At 34.8% G+C, this 17,930-nt stretch overlaps 1 protein-coding gene across 3 annotated transcripts in view; it reads right to left on the bottom strand.

Moving 5' to 3' along the window:
• Positions 1–17,930, bottom strand: part of GPHN (gephyrin) — a 611,925-nt gene that overhangs the window by 105,425 nt on the left and 488,570 nt on the right. For all 3 annotated transcript variants that reach the window (XM_042943539.1, XM_042943540.1, XM_042943541.1), the window contains one exon: positions 5,221–5,358. In XM_042943539.1, coding sequence (XP_042799473.1) covers positions 5,221–5,358 — 138 coding nt within the window. The remainder of the gene's footprint in view (positions 1–5,220; positions 5,359–17,930) is intronic.

Genomic DNA, 17,930 nt, shown 5'->3' with positions numbered 1-17,930 from the left:
AACTAGAATCAGAAGTGGAGTCTGGAAATGAGACTGATTTGTTGAGATCTTAAGATAAAACTTTAACTGATGAGGAATGCTTCTTATGCATGAGCAAAGAAAGTGCTTTTCTGAGATGGAGTCTACTCCTGGTGAAGATGCTGTGAATGTTGTTGAAATGACAACAAAAGATTTAGAATATTACCTAAACTTAGTTGATAAAGCAGTGCAACATTTGAGAGGATTGACTCCAGTTTTGAAAGAAATTCTACTGTGGGAAAAATGCTATCAAAGAGCATCATACGCTACAGCCAAATTGTTCATGAAAGGAAGAATCCATTGATGCAAAAAACTTCATTGTTGTCTTATTTTAAGAAATTGCCACAGCCACCATAACCTTCAGCAACCACCATCCTGATCAGTCAGTACCCATCAACATTAAGATGAGACCCTCTACCAGCAAAAAGATTATGACTTGCTGAAAGCTCAGATGATGATTAGCATACTTCAGCAGTATTTTTTTTAAATTGAGAGAGAGAGAAAGTTGATTTTAAATTGAGAGAGAGAGAACATGAGCAGGGGAGAGGGGCAGAAGGAGAAACGGGCAGAGAGAGAGATAGAGACAGAGATAGAGATAGATAGAGAGAGAGAATCTTATGTGGGGTTCAGTCCCATGACCCTACGATCATGACATGAACAGAATCAAGAGTTGGACACTCAAAGGACTGAGACATCCAGGCACCCCAGCAGTATTAAAAATTTTTTTAAATATTTATTTATTTATGAGAGAGAGAGAGAGAGACAGAGCATGAGCAGAGGAGGGGAAGAGAGAGAGAGAGAGAGAGAGAGAGAGAGAGAGAGATACAGAATCTGAAGCAGGCTCCAGGCTCTGAGCTGTCAACACAGAGCCCAATGTGGGGCTCGAAGTTGTGAACTGTGAGATCATGACCTGAGATGAAGTCGAATGCTTAATCAACTGAGCCACCCAGGTGCCCCCCAAGCAGTATTTTTTATTTAAGGTATGCACATTCCTCCAAAATGGATGAAATACCTAAATGTGAGATGGGAAACAATCAAAATCCTAGAGGAGAACACAGACAACAACCTCTTTGACATTGGCTGCAACAACTTCTTACTAGACATGTTTCTGGAGGCAAGGGAAACAAAAGCAAACATGAACTATTGGGACTTCATCAAGATAAAAAGTTTTGCACAGCGAAGGAAATAATCAACAAAACTAAAAGGCAACCAACTGAATGGGAGAAGATATTTGCAAATGATAGATCTGATGAAGGGTAACTATCCAATATTTATAAAGAACTTATCAAACTGAACACCCAAGAAACAAATAATCCAGTTAAGAAATGGGAAGAAGATATGAATAGACATTTTTCCAAAGAAGACATACCAATGGTTAACGGACACATGAAAAAATGCTCAACATCACTCATCATCAGGGAAATATAAATCAAGACCATGATAAGATACCAACTCACACCTGTCAGAATGGCTAAAATTAACAACACAGGAAACAACAGATGTTGGCAAGGATGTGGAGAAAGGGGAACCCTCTTACACTGTTGGTAGGAATGCAAAGTGATGTAACCACTTTGGAAAACAGCATGGAGGTTCCTCAAAAAGTTAAAAATAGGGGGCGCCTGGGTGGCTCAGTTGGTTAAGTTTCCAACTCTTGATTTCGGCTCAGGTCATGATCTTATGGTTCATGGGTTCAAGCCCTGTGTTGCGCTTTGTGCTGAGAGTGAGGAGCCTGCTTGGAATCTTCTCTCTTTTTCTCTCTCTGCCCCTTCCCTGCTCATGCTCTCTATCAAAATAAATAAATACACTTCAAAAAAAGGTCAAAAATAGAACTACCCAATGACACAGAAATTACACTACTAGGTATTTACCCAAAGGATATAAATATACTGATTCGAAGGAGCACATGTACCCTGATGTTTATAGCAGCATTATCAATAATAGCCAAATTGTGGAAACACACACACAGAGGAATATTACTCAGCCATCAAAAAGAATGAAATCTTGCCATTTGCAATGATGTGCATGGAGATACAATGTATTATGTTAAGTGAAATAAGTAAGTCAGAAAATGACAAATACCATATGATTTCATTCATATGTGGAATTTAAAAAACAAAATAGATGAACATAGGGCAGTGGGAAAAGAGGGAGGCAAACCATAAAAGACTCTTAACTACAGATAAGAAATTGAGGGTTTCTTGAGGGAAGGTGGGCGGGGGTACGGGCTAGATGGGTGATGGATATCAAGGAGGGCGCTGGTTGAGATGAGCACTGGGTATTATATGTAAGTGACAAATCACCAAACTGTACTCTTGAAACCAATATTATACTATATGTTAACTAAATTTTAAATAAAAACTTAAAAAAATGCATGTACATTTGACATGCTATTGCACATTTAATAGAATTCATATAGCATAGACAATTTTTTATATACAATGGAAAATTGAAAAATTCATTTTACTTTCTTGCTTTATTACAATATTCACTTTATTTTGTAGTGGTCTGGAACACCTGCAATATCTCTGAGGTATGTCTGTACTTTAGCATCAAATTGGAGACTGGATTGGAAGGATGCTAACTGGGTTAGGCGAATCAATTACAATAACCTTGGACATTAATAATAAAGACCTAATCTAAATCAACAGCAGTGGGGATGGAGAACAAGGGATGGATTCCAGAGGATGTAGAAGAAACATGTGGGGGTAAAGAAAATAAGTTTAGTATTGGTCATATTATATTTATGAGCAGCAGGTATTCATTTGATGTACGAGTCTGGAGGTCAGGCAAGCTCTGGGAAGTGATCTAGACCTAGAAATCGCATAATAGTGACACTCATCAGGTTATCCTAGGTAAATGTGTAAGATCTGAAAAGGGTCAAAGACAAAAACTCCAAAGAACGTTTATATTTAAGGAATTGAAAAGGGAAGGCAAGCCTGTAAGAGCAAATAAAAGAGACAAGTACCACATTATTTATCTGTCTCTCTCCTATACTACAGTGAGATCCATGGGGCAGGAGTTTTGTTTTTTTTATCTTTGTATATCCAGGACCTAACATAGTACCTGACATTTAGCAGATGTTTAGTAAATATATGTTGAACAAACTGAATATGTTTCTATATATAGTATTGTTGTTTAAACACCTAACTAAAATGCCTAGGAAGTTTAATTACAATGCTCTTTTGCATTAAAAATTGAGTTTGATCCAACTCAAAGGTTGAATGCAAACCTCCCTATTATTTTTTATCATCATGGTTGGAAACACTTGACAAGGAAGTTAACCATCCATGAAGAGTCTGCTTCCTTATGAGTGACAACTGATTTAATGTATAAATGAAGAGGAAACAAGCACATGAAGGGAAAGAGAATCCATGCAACAGCATTTTTTTTCCTAAAAGAAAAATAAAAATGGGTCATTTTCAGTTCTGTTTTCTCCTTAGAATGACTAGAATTTGTTTAAATGTGATTTGGCATACACAGTGAGATTATCCTAAGGAGTGATGTTAAGGGAAACTCTCCTAAAATTATAACAAGCCAGTGATAGTTAACTTATTTTTATAATAGGTAAAGTATTAAACTTTTTTCCAGCTTAAGTTTATATTTACATTTTCTGAAAATGTCTTGATGTTGATATAAAAATATCTGAATATTTTGCTTTTAATAATATAAAGAAACCTATTTCACTAAAATTGATTTCTGAAATCATAGAGCTAGTTGTTAATTTTGCACTCTAGACAGTTTTTAAGTCTTTACTTCCTTTAATGAGTAAAACAGAAATAAAAGAAAAGGTCTCGGCCTGATGATATACAGTACCTCGGTAGTTGATGATTTCTGTCCCAAGCACCGGAGTCATCTCCAGGACTGTGATAAAAACCCTGACCATTCTTTTTATTAAATATTTTTAATGTTTATTTATTTTTGAGAGAGAGAGTGAGACAGATCATGAGCGGGGGGGGGGGGGGGGGGTGGGCAGAGAGAGAGGGAAACACAGGATCTGAAGCAGGCTCCAGGCTCTGAGCTGTCAGCACAGAGCCTGATGTGGGGCTCGAACCACAAACCGTGAAATCATGACCTGAGCCGAAGTCAGACGCTTAACCGACTGAGCCACCCAGGTGCCCGGAAAAGCTGACCTTTTTTAAAAAAGTTTTATTTATTGAAGTACTCTCTACACCCCACATGGGGTTTGAACTAATAACCCTGGGATCAAGAGTCACATGCTCTCCCAAGTGAGGTAGGTGCTCCACAGACCTTTTAATTTAAACAGAATTTTTAATGTTTTCTATCATTATTTTTTATATTTTAATACTGAAAGAAGAGCACTATCATGTAGTAAAAAGATGAATTTAAGTCTTGAACTTTAGTCCTATTCCTTTTCTGCTGGTCTGAATCTGAGTTTCCTTGCAGAAAAATTATGGTGTTTGTATAGATGCTCTCTAATGTTCATTGAAGTTTGAATATTTTATGATCTATGAATGAAGTCCTTTATTTGTAAAATCAATCCTTTTGTGTTTATCTGCATAAAAAAACAATTAAGAAACTGTATTTAATTCAAATTGCACTAAAACTTCTATCTGAATATTTAGAAAGGGAAATGGTTGATTAAAAACTGAAAACACTGGGGAATACTACCTTTTCATTGTCTTTTCACAGGCTGGTCTCTATGTGCTATTAAACTAAGAGCTTATATGCTCTCATTGAAAATGAGAAGATGGATGAAGCAGAAAAACTGAGGTCAGACTGGTTGTTCAGTGATCCATGAATAAATTAATATATTTTTTATACTTTACATTTAAAAAGATGTTTTCCACAGAAGAAAACATGGTTAGGAGACACATTTATTATCTCTCATTTCTGACAGAAGGACATCAGGCAGACTCAAAGTTAACTATTTTCCTCACTCAGTGCTGATAACTGTTTCTTTAATTTAGAGTATTGGTATTTTGACAAACAGGGTAAACATAGTTGATTGTTTTCCTTCTTTTTTAATGAAAAGGAAGTTTTATGGGTGCTTTACTCTGTATACCATTAATATTGATCTTAGAGTTGACGAGAAATAAGAAGCAAAAAAGCAAAAAGAATGATGATAGTAATTGTGATAATGGTTAATAACCTTTCTCTTTCAGGAAAACCATGTATTAACATTATATGAATCTTACTTGGAAAAAAATGAAAAGAAAAGGCAATGGGCGAATATAACAGTACCTCGGTAGTTGATGATTTCTGTCCCAAGCACCGGAGTCATCTCCAGGACTGTGATAAAGGCTTTGTCCATAGATGTTAGAGGAAAAGGAGACATGCGGTGTCTTCTAGCCACCTTGGTGATATCGACAGCACTGTGACCTAAACAGGAAGATAATTAACTAAGACTATGATGCTGAAACACTGATTAAAAAGTGGAAATGTCTTATAAGTATCATCAGTTCTCATTTTCATGTCTGTAAATGAAGATTACAAGGTGAGAAATTTTCTCCTGCTTCCAAAATATAGCCTGCTTTGGTGGAACATTAAATCAAGTCAGCAATGTTACATTATTTGTCAAAACTTGGTGAAATTTAATGATGTTACTGCATAATCCTTTTGAGTGCTTACTATACATTGTGGCACTGTTCTAATTAATCTTCACAACAATCTTATGGGGAGCCATTATTATCTTTATTTACAGATGAGGATAAAGAGGTTTACATATCTTGGCCTAAATCACAGACCTAGCAACAAGCAGAGCCAGAATTCAAACCCAGGAAGTCTGGCTTCAGAGTCTATGTCCTTAACCACACAGCAAACACTGAATTAATTAATGAGCTAGTTAGTAAAATGAAATACTCAAATTCAAATTTATTTAGGATTTCATAGGAAATTTTCTATTTTCAGAAAAGTCACAGAAAAAGATTATTTTTTAGCTACTCACTCCTTATTCACTCCCCTTCATGGCATTAATATCACCTACACACTAAAACTCCTCATTTATATCTCCAATCCTAACCTCTACCTTCAACTCTAGATTTATATGTCATCCAAACAGCTGGTGGATAAGAGTGTAAATCATCCAACATGCACTTGGATGTGTAACAGGCAATTCAAAGCTAACATGTCCAAAATGAAACTCTTGATTACCCACCCTTCTATTTTATCCTTACAATGTCTTATTCTCTTGCTATTTCCATCTCAGAAAATAGGAACTCCATTCTTCCAGTTACTAATCCCAAACCTTTTCATCAGAACCAAATCTAAACTACTGTTGAAATATATCTAGAATCTGACCATTACTTACCATCGCCATAATTACTACAATAGTTGAAACCATCACTTATTTCCTGGGAAACTGAATAGCCCCCTAACTGGCCTCCCTGCTTCTATCCTTGTTCCGCTATAATGTATTCTCCACACAGTAGTTATAGTGATCCTTTTACATTTTAAATTGGATGGTGCTAATCTCTGCTCATAACTCTCCAACGACTTTCCATTTCACTCAGAATAAAATCTTTGCTATGGCCTATGGAGCCCAACATATTATGGCCCTCCACTGTCTTCAACTCCTGTCATTTCCTCTCTTGATCACTGTGCTGTAGCCATAGTGATTCCTTGCTTGTCCTTGAGAATGTAAAATACATCTTTCCTCAGGGTCTTTGCACTTGCTGTTTTGTCTACTTGGACATTCTTCCGCAGATATTATGGCTCCATCCATCCTTTGTTTATTTCAGGTCATCAGAGAGGCCTTTGTGAAATGCCCTATATAGAATATTACCTACCATCACTTTCTATTCTTTTTACCCCACTTTACTTTTCCTCGTGTGTGTGTATATATACACACATATATATATTCATATCCACATATCTATAATTTGTATCATATATACACTTATATTTATTTTTTTATAGCTTTATCTATGTAGAACGTAATTTCCATTGCCTTTTTTGTTAACTGTTGTTATCTCCAATATCTAGAAGAGTATTTGGGACATACTCAACAATAAAAATAAATATTTGTTAAATCAATGAATCATTTAATGACAAAAAGGGACTTCTTAGATCACTATATCTTCATGCATAAATAGGTTGGCCTTTCTTTAGAACCCTAACGGTATATAGCCCAGACGGTAAACAGACCGTCTACAGGAAAAGGAGTAGCTACAAACACAGTTGCTTGGCTATCCTGTCTGCTATCTACAACTCCATTCTTCCTTAGCCACTCTGCAGCTGAGAGTGACCATATGACATAATTCTGGTCAGTAAGATGTTGAAAGCTGGGGGCAGGCTTCCTATGGTGAATAAAAAGATAAAGAGATAAAGCTTTAAGAGGAGAAAGCTTTTGCCCTTCTTTCTTCTTTCTGCTTGGAACATGGCCAGATACCAGGACTTGGCATAGCCATTTTTTAACCATGAGGATGGAAACACACACAGTAAGAATGGAAACCTGAGAAGAAAAAAGAGCCTGCATCTCTGATGACAATATTGAGCTGCTGAACAAGCCCTGAACTATCTGCCTTCAGGCTTTTGATATTCAAGACAAATAAGCTTTTATTTCTTTAATCTACTTTATAATGACTGTATATATTCCTTAGTAGTAAGTTTCTACTCATTGTAATTTATTAAGTTTAATACTCCTACCCCAACCCCAGAAGCTGCTTCAGACGTCTTCACTGAATTAACTTAAAGGTACTGCCTCAAAGAGTTTCCATTCTAAGATATGATATTGTACAAGTACTCAAAGAAAAAGACCTATATAGATGCTTATACTTATGACATTTCTCTCCCATGGGTAATCATAAAATTACAAAATTTTCAAAGCTTGAAGGACCTTAGAGATTTAGTACTAAACATGAATAACATTTTCTACTCAAAATTTAAGTAGGTGAACACTAACAAAGGATAATGTATGATATGATTTATCATTTACTTACAACAGAAACATAAATTTATTAGTCATTTTCACTGAAGTCTCAACCTTGCAATTACATATCATAAAAGCATATTGTCACAACCAGTGTAATTGGAGAAGAGGACAGAGCTAGGTGTTTCTGTTTTTTATTCAGGTTTATAGGTCTCAAGTCTGATATTTTCTAAAATATATTTTACTTTCTATACGGTGCAAATTGTGTCTAACCTTATAAAAGTTATCCTTTTAAAATGTTTAGTTTCTGAAGAGAAAACTGTACTTTTTAACTGTACAGTTTATTTCTTGCATATGCTTTGTAATAGAATTTTTCTTATTAGAAAGTTAGTTTGATTATCAGTGATATACACATCCATTCAACAAATATTTATTGAATGCATTTTATGAGCCAGGTATGTTAGGGAATTGGGATACATAGAGTGACATACACTCTGCCATGAGGAACATTATAGCTCAGCAGAAATGAAAGATGGTAAATAAAAAAAAAAAAAAGAGCAGGAAGGTAGGAAACCACTCTAACTACAGAGATTGGTAGTTTTCTGTCTCTCTTTAATTGAAAATGGCAGTGTAGATATCTACCAGCCTAAAAAATCTCTCCCAAAATCTTTAAAATAATTTTGTATCTTATTTGTATATTTTTTAAGGGTACCTATAACTCTCCATCTTATATTATAGACATTTAAACATTTGTCTTAGTTACATTAGTCAATTGTAAACTCCTTGAAGGTATACCCTGTATGTTACTAAATTTGTGGTTTGTTTCCATTTTTTAGAGAAACACAATTTTAACTATTTTCTGATGTTGACAGCAGTGACTTGCAAGAAACTTCAAAGTGAAAGCTTCAGAAAATTTAAGAATAGTTATCTCTGACTTCTCTTATTTTGCAAGTTACAATCCCAAAGCAGTTATATTTGTCCTGGGCCATTGAAGAACTAAATCACACAGGAAAAAGAATCAAGAACTGCTTTCCTCCACATTCTGATACTCTTCTTGATTCTGAGCCCAGCACAGAAATCTGATGGAAGAAAAAAAAGTATGTACTTTTATCTCTTGAAGGCCCGATGGGTTATATAGTCTGGTAGCCAAATTTCATTGAATGGTCCATAAAATCCAGTTCGGCAGAAGTAGGAAAGGAAGGAAAGAATAATTTTTTGTTAAAGTAAGAAGGTTAAAATAAAAGGCAGCTTGAATTTTGGATAAAGAAAATATCCAAAAATTGAGAGAAAATTTGGATAGAGTTTTTCCTATAAAACAAAAATAAAATATTTCATAGCCACAAATATATTCTGATAGCTACATTACAAATAAATACCAGTGGTCACAAAGAGAATCTGTGAGGGGATCAGCTCCATTCAACTCATGTATGCTACAAAACTAACATGCAAAAATACGTGTCCTATAGAGAAGATTATAGTGTTCAAGGGAATATCTATTTAACTTATAAATGTATGGTTATCACTGATAATTGGTAGGCAGCATGGCTATTTTGACAAAAATAAACTACTAAGTGCTGTAGGATATGGGATCTTTATATGGGAGTGGGGCAAGGATAGGGAAATGAAATCTAGACATCCCCTCCACTAGTAGCTGTCTGAACTGAGCAGAGAATAACAGGTTGAATTACTATAACATCTAAATTGATAGCATTCTTCTGCGATGGGCTTAATTTTCTCAAGTAGACTTATAAGATTAAAGCAATTCTAAATTGGCAAAGATTGACCACCTTGAGGTTTCCCTTATAAATCTAGGTTTCTATAAGTGAAACTTAACTCGTCTCTCTTATATTTTCTAGTGCATAAGTCCAGTCATGGGGTTGACTTTGAAAGTAAAAGTCCTCAAAATGTCACTGGGATTTCCTGTCTTCTATGCAGCAAGACTACATAACACAGACAGTGTAAAAACAGTATGGGTTCATTCAGGATTGCCATCATCAAAGATATGTTTAAATACTAATTGCAATGTCTATGATGTATGAGGCCTTCAAAATGGCACAGAAAGTACAAATGGATTCCTTTCTACTGAGTAGAGTAACTCAAGATCTTTGTCATGTAGCAGTAACCGTTTTCTTATAGCATGGCTATCTTGAAATGAAGCTATACCAATTTTATACCAATGAAATTATTTTTCCCACTTCAAATGCATTATTTTTAATCTGACAATTCTTAATATACAATGTTTCATCCTGGTTTGAAAATACTTCTTTAAATTAGAAGTAAATGATGAAAAGATGTTTTCAAATGATACAATATAACAGAAAAAAGGTATTTATGAAGGTTCTTCTTGATTAAATTAAAAACTTCAAGAGGAAACTTTATCCCTCAAGACAAAAATAAGAGAGTTCCCCAAACTGCCTAAAGTATAAATCATTATTCATTCTTTGGATATACAGAAAATCTCAAGGAATAGATTTGTTCTGCCCTATTAATAACACTGCCTTTATTTATCATAGTACTTGCAGCTTGAATTCATTATTTTTCTACTTTCTGGAGCTTTCAGAGAAGCAAACCACCTAAAATAATAAATATCTTTCCTAGGAAACCTAAAGAGTGAAAATGATAGTTTGTTCAGGTTAAATAGCTAGGACCTTTGGTAATTTGAGGAATTTGAGGTTTAGATATGTAAGCATTTACTCTTTCATATATATCTCTCTCTCAAATTAACAGAGATCAAGTTCAAAGCCCAAGGAAGCACTGGCGATGGTAGAGTTCATAGGCTTAAAATGATATAGCATTTTGTATATCTGAAAATAATCTCTCATACTTTTTTCAATTTAATAGTCTTAAACATCTTTCTACTTATTTATCCAAGATAATGAGCCTCATAGCATTTCTGACAAAATCTAGAAAACATGGCTGAAAGGATTGTGTTAATTTCTAGGACAATATAAGAAATATTAAAAGAAAATACTCCTGGGATTTCTATGCATCAAGATTATGAAACAGGGAAATGTTTGCTCTTTAATCTCTATCTATGGTTCACTATCACCCACAGGATAAAATCAAATTCCTTAGAATAGTATACAAAGTGCTTCCTGGCTTCCTTTTCAGTCTCATCATTCATTCACTACTTCATTAGGAAATTGATGATATTGCAGATATTGGAATATACCATACTATTTCATATTTTCCTGCCTTAGCATATGATGTTTGTTCTGCCTAGAATGCATTTTCTCTTATCTTGTTTTCCTAAGAAATTATTATTCTTCCTTCACAACTCTCTTCAGTAAGGAAGTAATCAAATAATGATGGAACATGTCAAAAGGATCTTGCAGTCAACTGGAAGAGACTCTCTTTGGCCAAAACTGGGACAATTTAAGCATCAAAGTAGATTAGGATAGTAACAGATTACATAACCCCTTTAATAAAATAAAAATAAGATTCTATGAACAAACACTAATATAAATAAAGAAATAATGAAATAAAATTCTTTCTTACAACAGAATGCCAACTGATAAATGAAGAAATTTTGGAATTAGAAAGTCAACACTTGGCAACTATCATAGCAAGAATTGGTTCAGGTTAAAATCATCAATGGATAGTAAAACTGAAGGTAAAAATCTGAAGAAAAACAATGAACTTATATAGTTTCACTATATAACCCCACAATATTCTACTAACTACAAAGTAAAATAGTAGTTTTGTAGTGGAAAAACCTGGAAGACAGCATCTTAACCAAGTGATCAAAATTAATATTACCAGTAATGGAACAAAATGATATCATGAACCTCTTGATATGGTGCATGGAGAAGGGTACAACATCACATATAAGCTATTTCTATCAAAAATGCTTAATCTGAATCAGACCATCAAGAAACATCCAAAAAGTCTAAATTTGAGGAACATTTTACAAAATAATGACCTATACTCTTGAAAAATGTTAAGGTCATGGGGAAAAAAAAAAAAAAAAAAGAGGAATTGCTCCAGATAAAGGAGCCTAAAGGCACATAGTAGCTAAAAGTAATGCATGATTCTGGATTGGATCCCAGATCAGAAGAAGAAAATGTTTTTTTCCTTTTGCTATCAAGAACATTATTAGAAAAATTTGCAAAATGTAATTTGAATAAGATTACATAACAGCATTGTGGCAAGGTTCATTTCCTGATTTTGATAATTGCACTGTGGTTATGTAAGAGAATTTTTTTTTCTTTCTTTTCTCCTTTTTTAATTTATAAAGGAAATATATATTTGAAGTATTAGGGATAAAGAGGCATCATGCTTGTAATTTACTCACAAGCAATTCCAGAAAAAAAAAAAATTAACATATAGAGAGAAATGATAAAGCAAATATGGCAAAATGCTAACATTGGGAGACTTTGGGTGAAAGATATACAAGAATTCTTTGTACTATTTTGGCAACTTTTCTGAAGTTTGAAATTATTTAAAAAAAAAAAAACTTTTTCAATAGTCTTTCCTTTGTGAAGCAACACATAACCATTCCATGTTTTCTTCCTGCACTGAGGCACTATTAAATGCTCTTAGGATTCTCATTACCTACTATATTAACTACATATCTCATATCTCACAGTAATTATACTTATTTATATACAAGTCTATTTTCTTAACTAGATTTTCAGCTCTTTGAGAAAGGAAAACGTGTCTTAATGTCAAAGCTCAAGGATGCTGTGCACACAGTGGTCATGTAGAACATTTTTGTTGAATGAGTTCCTAAAGGCTTGATTTTAATCACTAGACTATACAGCTTGACAAAGAATATGGGCTGAGAGATAAACACTACATGTAATTTCAAACATTATTCTGGTCAGTAATTTCAATGTTCTGTTTACTAGAACTGTCTATTTAAAAAAATGATTGCAGGGGCACCGGGGTGGCTTAGTTGGTTAAGCATCTGACTTTTGGTTTCATCTCAGGTCATGATCTCACGGTTTTGTGGGCTTATGGTCTCATGGTTTTGTGGGTTTAAGCTCCATGTCAGGCTCTATGCTGGCAGTGCAGAGCTTGCTTGGGATTCTCTCTCTCTCCATTTCTCTCTGCCCCTCCCTCATTTGTGCTATCTCTGTCTTTCTCAAATAAATAAATAAACTTAAAAAAATGGTTGCAAACATTAAAAAATTTTTTTTTTAAGTTTGAGAGAGAGAATACATGCACATGCACTGGGGAGAGGAGAGAGAGAGAGAGAGAGAGAGAGAGAGAGAGAGAAGAGAATCCTAAGCAGGCTCTGTGCTCCCAGTGCAGAGGACACCCATGTGGGGCTTGATTTCATGAACTGTGAGATCATGACCTGAGTCAAAATCAAGAGTCTGACGCTTAACCAACTGAGTTACCCAGGCACCCCCACACATTTTTTAATAATAAGCTGAAACTGGGTTTTTCTTCTCTTTACCTTTTTGTTTAAAAGTGGTAAAAGGCTCAATGCTGTAGGGAAATGAAAAAGGAGAATAAAAAAATATTTTACCTGTGGTCAAGTAGTCAGGGAAATAGAAAATTAGCTTTGTTCAGTGTACTACCTAAATAATTAACCCTTATAGGTTATTTTTAGATCAGGAGGTTTATCTATAGAAAAATTATAAGGCCAAAAGGAGGAAAAATAATTTATTTCCCATGATCAGGTATAAACTGTCTTTATAGCTGTCTTCCTTTGGCTCTTTTTTTTTTTTTTTAATTTGTCACATACAAATAAGTTAAATAGATATTAAAAGTAAACAGATAAACTTAGCTGAATGTACAGGGGAAAAAGAGATGAAATGAAAAAAATGGTATTAGAAGATATAATGATAAAATAGGTTAGGTAAAGCAACATGAAAAAAGGATAAAATCATTTTTAAAAAACTATAAGTATCAGTCAAGTGTTAACACACCCAACAAAGGCAAGTAAAGTCTTTTGAGTTGAGGTGGCTGCAAATGATCAACAGGAATTTTCCACTGTAGTGTTCCTAAGGACTGGGGGCTCTTGAGAAAGGACTCAAATCATGACCCTTAGGTTGATCCCTTACTAGCAGTACTAGTGGTGTATATACATTAAAAATTGTAGGTCCTGATTATAGCTACTATGGCAAAAGACCAGCTTTCAGATACAATCTTTCCCTTTCCTGCACCCCTGTTTCATCACCTTTCTCTTCTTTGCTTACACAATTAGTAATTACCCTTTGCTTTGCTGTCATTCTGGTTCAGGAATACAAACCTCAGAGCTTGTATATTATTTGGTTTGAAATTCCTTGGTTCATTCTTGTCCTGCTGTTTGATTTCTGGCTTTGTGCCCTTTTGGGTCTCTGAACTCCAGCTTGCTTTGTTAGGCTGCTAGGATCCCCTTTTTAAACCTAAATAGCCAAAAAGCTGAGAATTCTCTTATTCCCCAAAGTAAGAGGCTGTCAGGATATAATTTCAGAGTTATAAATATATGTATGTATATGTGTGTGTGTGTGCACATATATGTGTATGTATGTGTGTTGTATGTGGCAAACAGAACACCACAATGACCATAGGTGCATATTGATGCAGGCTCCAAGATCTCTGAGAAAACTTGAGATCGTAAGGTTAAAAATAACCTGAAAGGACTTGAGTGAATTGCCTTTGGGAAATGTGGTCTGTTCTTTAGTACGCAGATAGGGATGTTCCTGAAAGGAAGCCAGCTGTATATAGCACAGTGCATTCACTCCCTTCTTTGTCTTTGCTTCTGTTGTGAAGACTCTTATCGGAACATAGGTATCTGCAAGACTGCTCTTGTATGCAAGATATGTATGATAGCTGAATCAGATGTACATTGTTGACATGCTTTGCTAAGCTTCTGTTGTTAATCATTGCTGACCTGTTTTTCCTGAAAATGTATATATGAAAGTGTACCATAAACCTCAGTACCTCGGGCTGTTGGCTCGGGGTCTCCTGTGCCTCGCTACACTGTGGTCTCTTTTTCTCAGTTCCTTCACCGCCCTAGGTCCATGGGCCATTTGAGGTCGACATGTGTGTATGTATGTATGTATGTGTGTGTATATATATATATATATATATGTATATATATATATATATATATATATAAATTTAAATATATATTTGTTAGTTTCCATTTAGAATGTTTTCATAAATGACACTAGTATTAAAATGCAAAATTAGGGGTGCCTGGGTGGCTCAGTCGGTTAAGCATCTGACTTCGGCTCAGGTCATTGATCTCATGGTTTGGGAGTTCCAGCCCTGCATCAGGCTATCTGCTGTCAGGGCAGAGCCTGCTTTGGGTCCTCTGTCTCCCTCTCTCTCTCTGCCCTTCCCCTGCTTGTGCTCTCTCTCCTTCTCAAAAATAAACAAACATTTAAAAAAATGCAAAATTAGAATTGTTTTCTTCAGTAGGTTAAACATTCTTTAGACAATGGTAGAGAAGAAGTAATTTTTCTTTAGAAATCACAGCTATTATATCTCTAAAAGTGGAGTCTAACAAGTATCTTTTAAAGCCTTTTTCTAAGCATTAACTAACTAGTCTCTATAATGCCCTGGGAAAAAGAACCAAGAGAAGTTCAGAGTCATTTTTGTAGCTAGAGGAGTTTTACCAGCTCATAAAAGCCACATTTCCCTTAGTGAATCTTCTCTACATGGTGTTGTTTCTCATATTATTAGGTGTGAGCACATAAGGCTACAACTTCCAGAATACCTATTCTATTTATTAATTTCAATGACAGACTAATAAAAAAGTAAATTTTGGCTAATATCTTTTGTAAGAAGTAGACATTACTCAATGTGATCGTTAGGCATGTGGTAGATGTCAATTTGTATAGTTGAGAAAGAAAATCTTAGAACAGGTGATCACAGAGGCAAATATGAAGAGTCAGTGTCATTGGTGAAAATAGAAATAGTTCTTAAGGTATTTTGTACATAAGCAGAAATTATATAGTTTATTCTAAATTTATTGGGCACTTGATATTGTCCTCATCTTTCCATAGGCCTAAAAAAGGAGTTAATTCACAACTAATTCTGCTGATACAAGGGCTATAGTTTTTTTAAAAAAGTATAAATTACAGTACAATTATAACGGTGAATTACTATACAACCCAATTAATATACAATCCAATGTGTATACTGGAAGAAAATAAAATAATTATATGTTAGTAGTAGTTATCTTTAAGTAGTAGGATGAGACTGATTTTTTTCCCTACTTTTTTGTATTATTCAGAGTCTTGACAATAATCTTACATCGCTTAAAAATATTTAATAAATGCTTTTAAATTTGAAATAATTATTTTCTTAGCCAAACCTAGCCAATATCTTCCAAAGTCACGGTCCAAAGTCTGGGGTTCTAGGGAAATTTCTCAACATCATTTAATTGTATTTTTAACCATCAAAAAATCTTCCTACATGTATATCTGAAACTAATAAAACACTGTATATTAACTATACTGGAATTAAAATAAAGACTTAAAAAAAGCTTCCTACTGCCGTAGGGTAACAGTTCAGATGACCTAGAGTAATTCTAGGCCTTTCATGATTTGTCCTTTCTCTTCAACTTCATCTCTCTTTGCTCTTACATATACTAGCAACAGCAAACTTAATTAATTTCTAGTACACAGCATGATTTTCTTCTGACACATCTGTCTCAACTGCTCTTCTCCTTCCAGTCCAACTAGCAAACACATACTTATTTGTTAAGACTATGAAGATAAAGTATGGGTCATATCAATATAAAATCTTGTAATTCACATATTGCCCAAGTTAAAAATTGGGGGTCATTTTTTACTTCCTTACCTGCCACATGTAGTTCCCAATCCTGTCAATTGTGATTCCTTAGTGTTTCAAAAAATCCTGTATTATTTTTTCTATTTCTATTGCTCCAGCTTTAATTCAAGCTCTCATCAGATTCCTGCTTCTGATCTCACCCGGAATCAATCCATTCTTCACATAGTGGTAAATGTTCTTTCAAAATTTCAAATTCGATCTTGTCATTCCATGTTAAATTCCTTTATTGACCTTTACAATAAAGTCCATTAAAGTCCCATTAGCATGGCAATTAGGAGGTTCATCTGCAAAAACTATATGGCCAGTTGGAGGTCATGATTTGATAGCTTCTCCAGCCTCTTATTTCCCTTAGTCCCTTCCTCCTCTTCAAACTGCACCCTCCTCCTCCATCTGTGTGCCACAATGCCTGGAGCATGGTAAGTTTTTCATAAATGTTAGATACTTGCATTAACATTTTAATAGAGTTATCATCCGAGATAAATAGATTTAAATTCAGCTGGAAAGAACATTTTGAAAAAAGCAGCTACTTTTGTTCTCACACAACCCTCTCCACTTTTCTCTACCCTGCTCTGTGTGCCCCAATAGGCTAGTGTTTATGGATAGGACCAATAGAATCCTTATACCTGTGGCTTCTGCTTGAGTTCAGCCAATGGAAAGCATTAGCAGGAGAATAGAGAGAAAAACAGTTTAGACAAGATATTTATTCCTTTGGCCTCCTGTCTGCTGGTTGGCAGTGGTTATGTTCCTTTAATAAAAACCATTAGTTCTGTGAGACATGCCTCAAAGACTTATTTTAGACAATTGCTCCCTTCCCTGACTTCTTGAGGCTTAAGGGTAGTAACAATTTCGTGCTGTTGCTAGCCCCCTAAGTTCTTCAACTTATCTTGCTTTTCCTTAACCCTGGCTACTCTGTTGTAACTAGTTCCTTTATTAAATTCTCCATTATCTTGTTTGAGTGTGTCATTTGACTCCTGCCAGGACTAAGTGATACAGCAGCCAAGGTGAGACTGGACACAATATGATTAGAGAAAAATGTAGAGATAAATATTGTAGAGCACTGGATTCCTAATGGGGACCAGAGGGGGTTGAGGCTGGAAAAGTAACTAAAACCAGACCATGGTGGCCCTTGAATGCTAGGCTTTGGAGTTTGAACTTTACCAAATAAGCCAATTGGAAACAATTTACATAACATTATCATGTAAGCCAACACTTTGAAGTTTATAAGCATAAGAGTGACACCTATAAAGATTTCTTGTGGACTACAAATTCTACCATAGAAAGGTTGAAAAATTAGCTCAATGGTATATGTCTAAATAGATAGTACATCAAAATGAAAAGACCAGGGGTG

The sequence above is a fragment of the Panthera leo genome, chromosome B3 (genome assembly GCF_018350215.1).
Source record: "Panthera leo isolate Ple1 chromosome B3, P.leo_Ple1_pat1.1, whole genome shotgun sequence".
NCBI lineage: Eukaryota > Metazoa > Chordata > Mammalia > Carnivora > Felidae > Panthera > Panthera leo.
The sequence above is the reverse complement of the archived record's forward strand: the minus strand, read 5'-3'. Positions and strand labels throughout refer to the sequence as shown.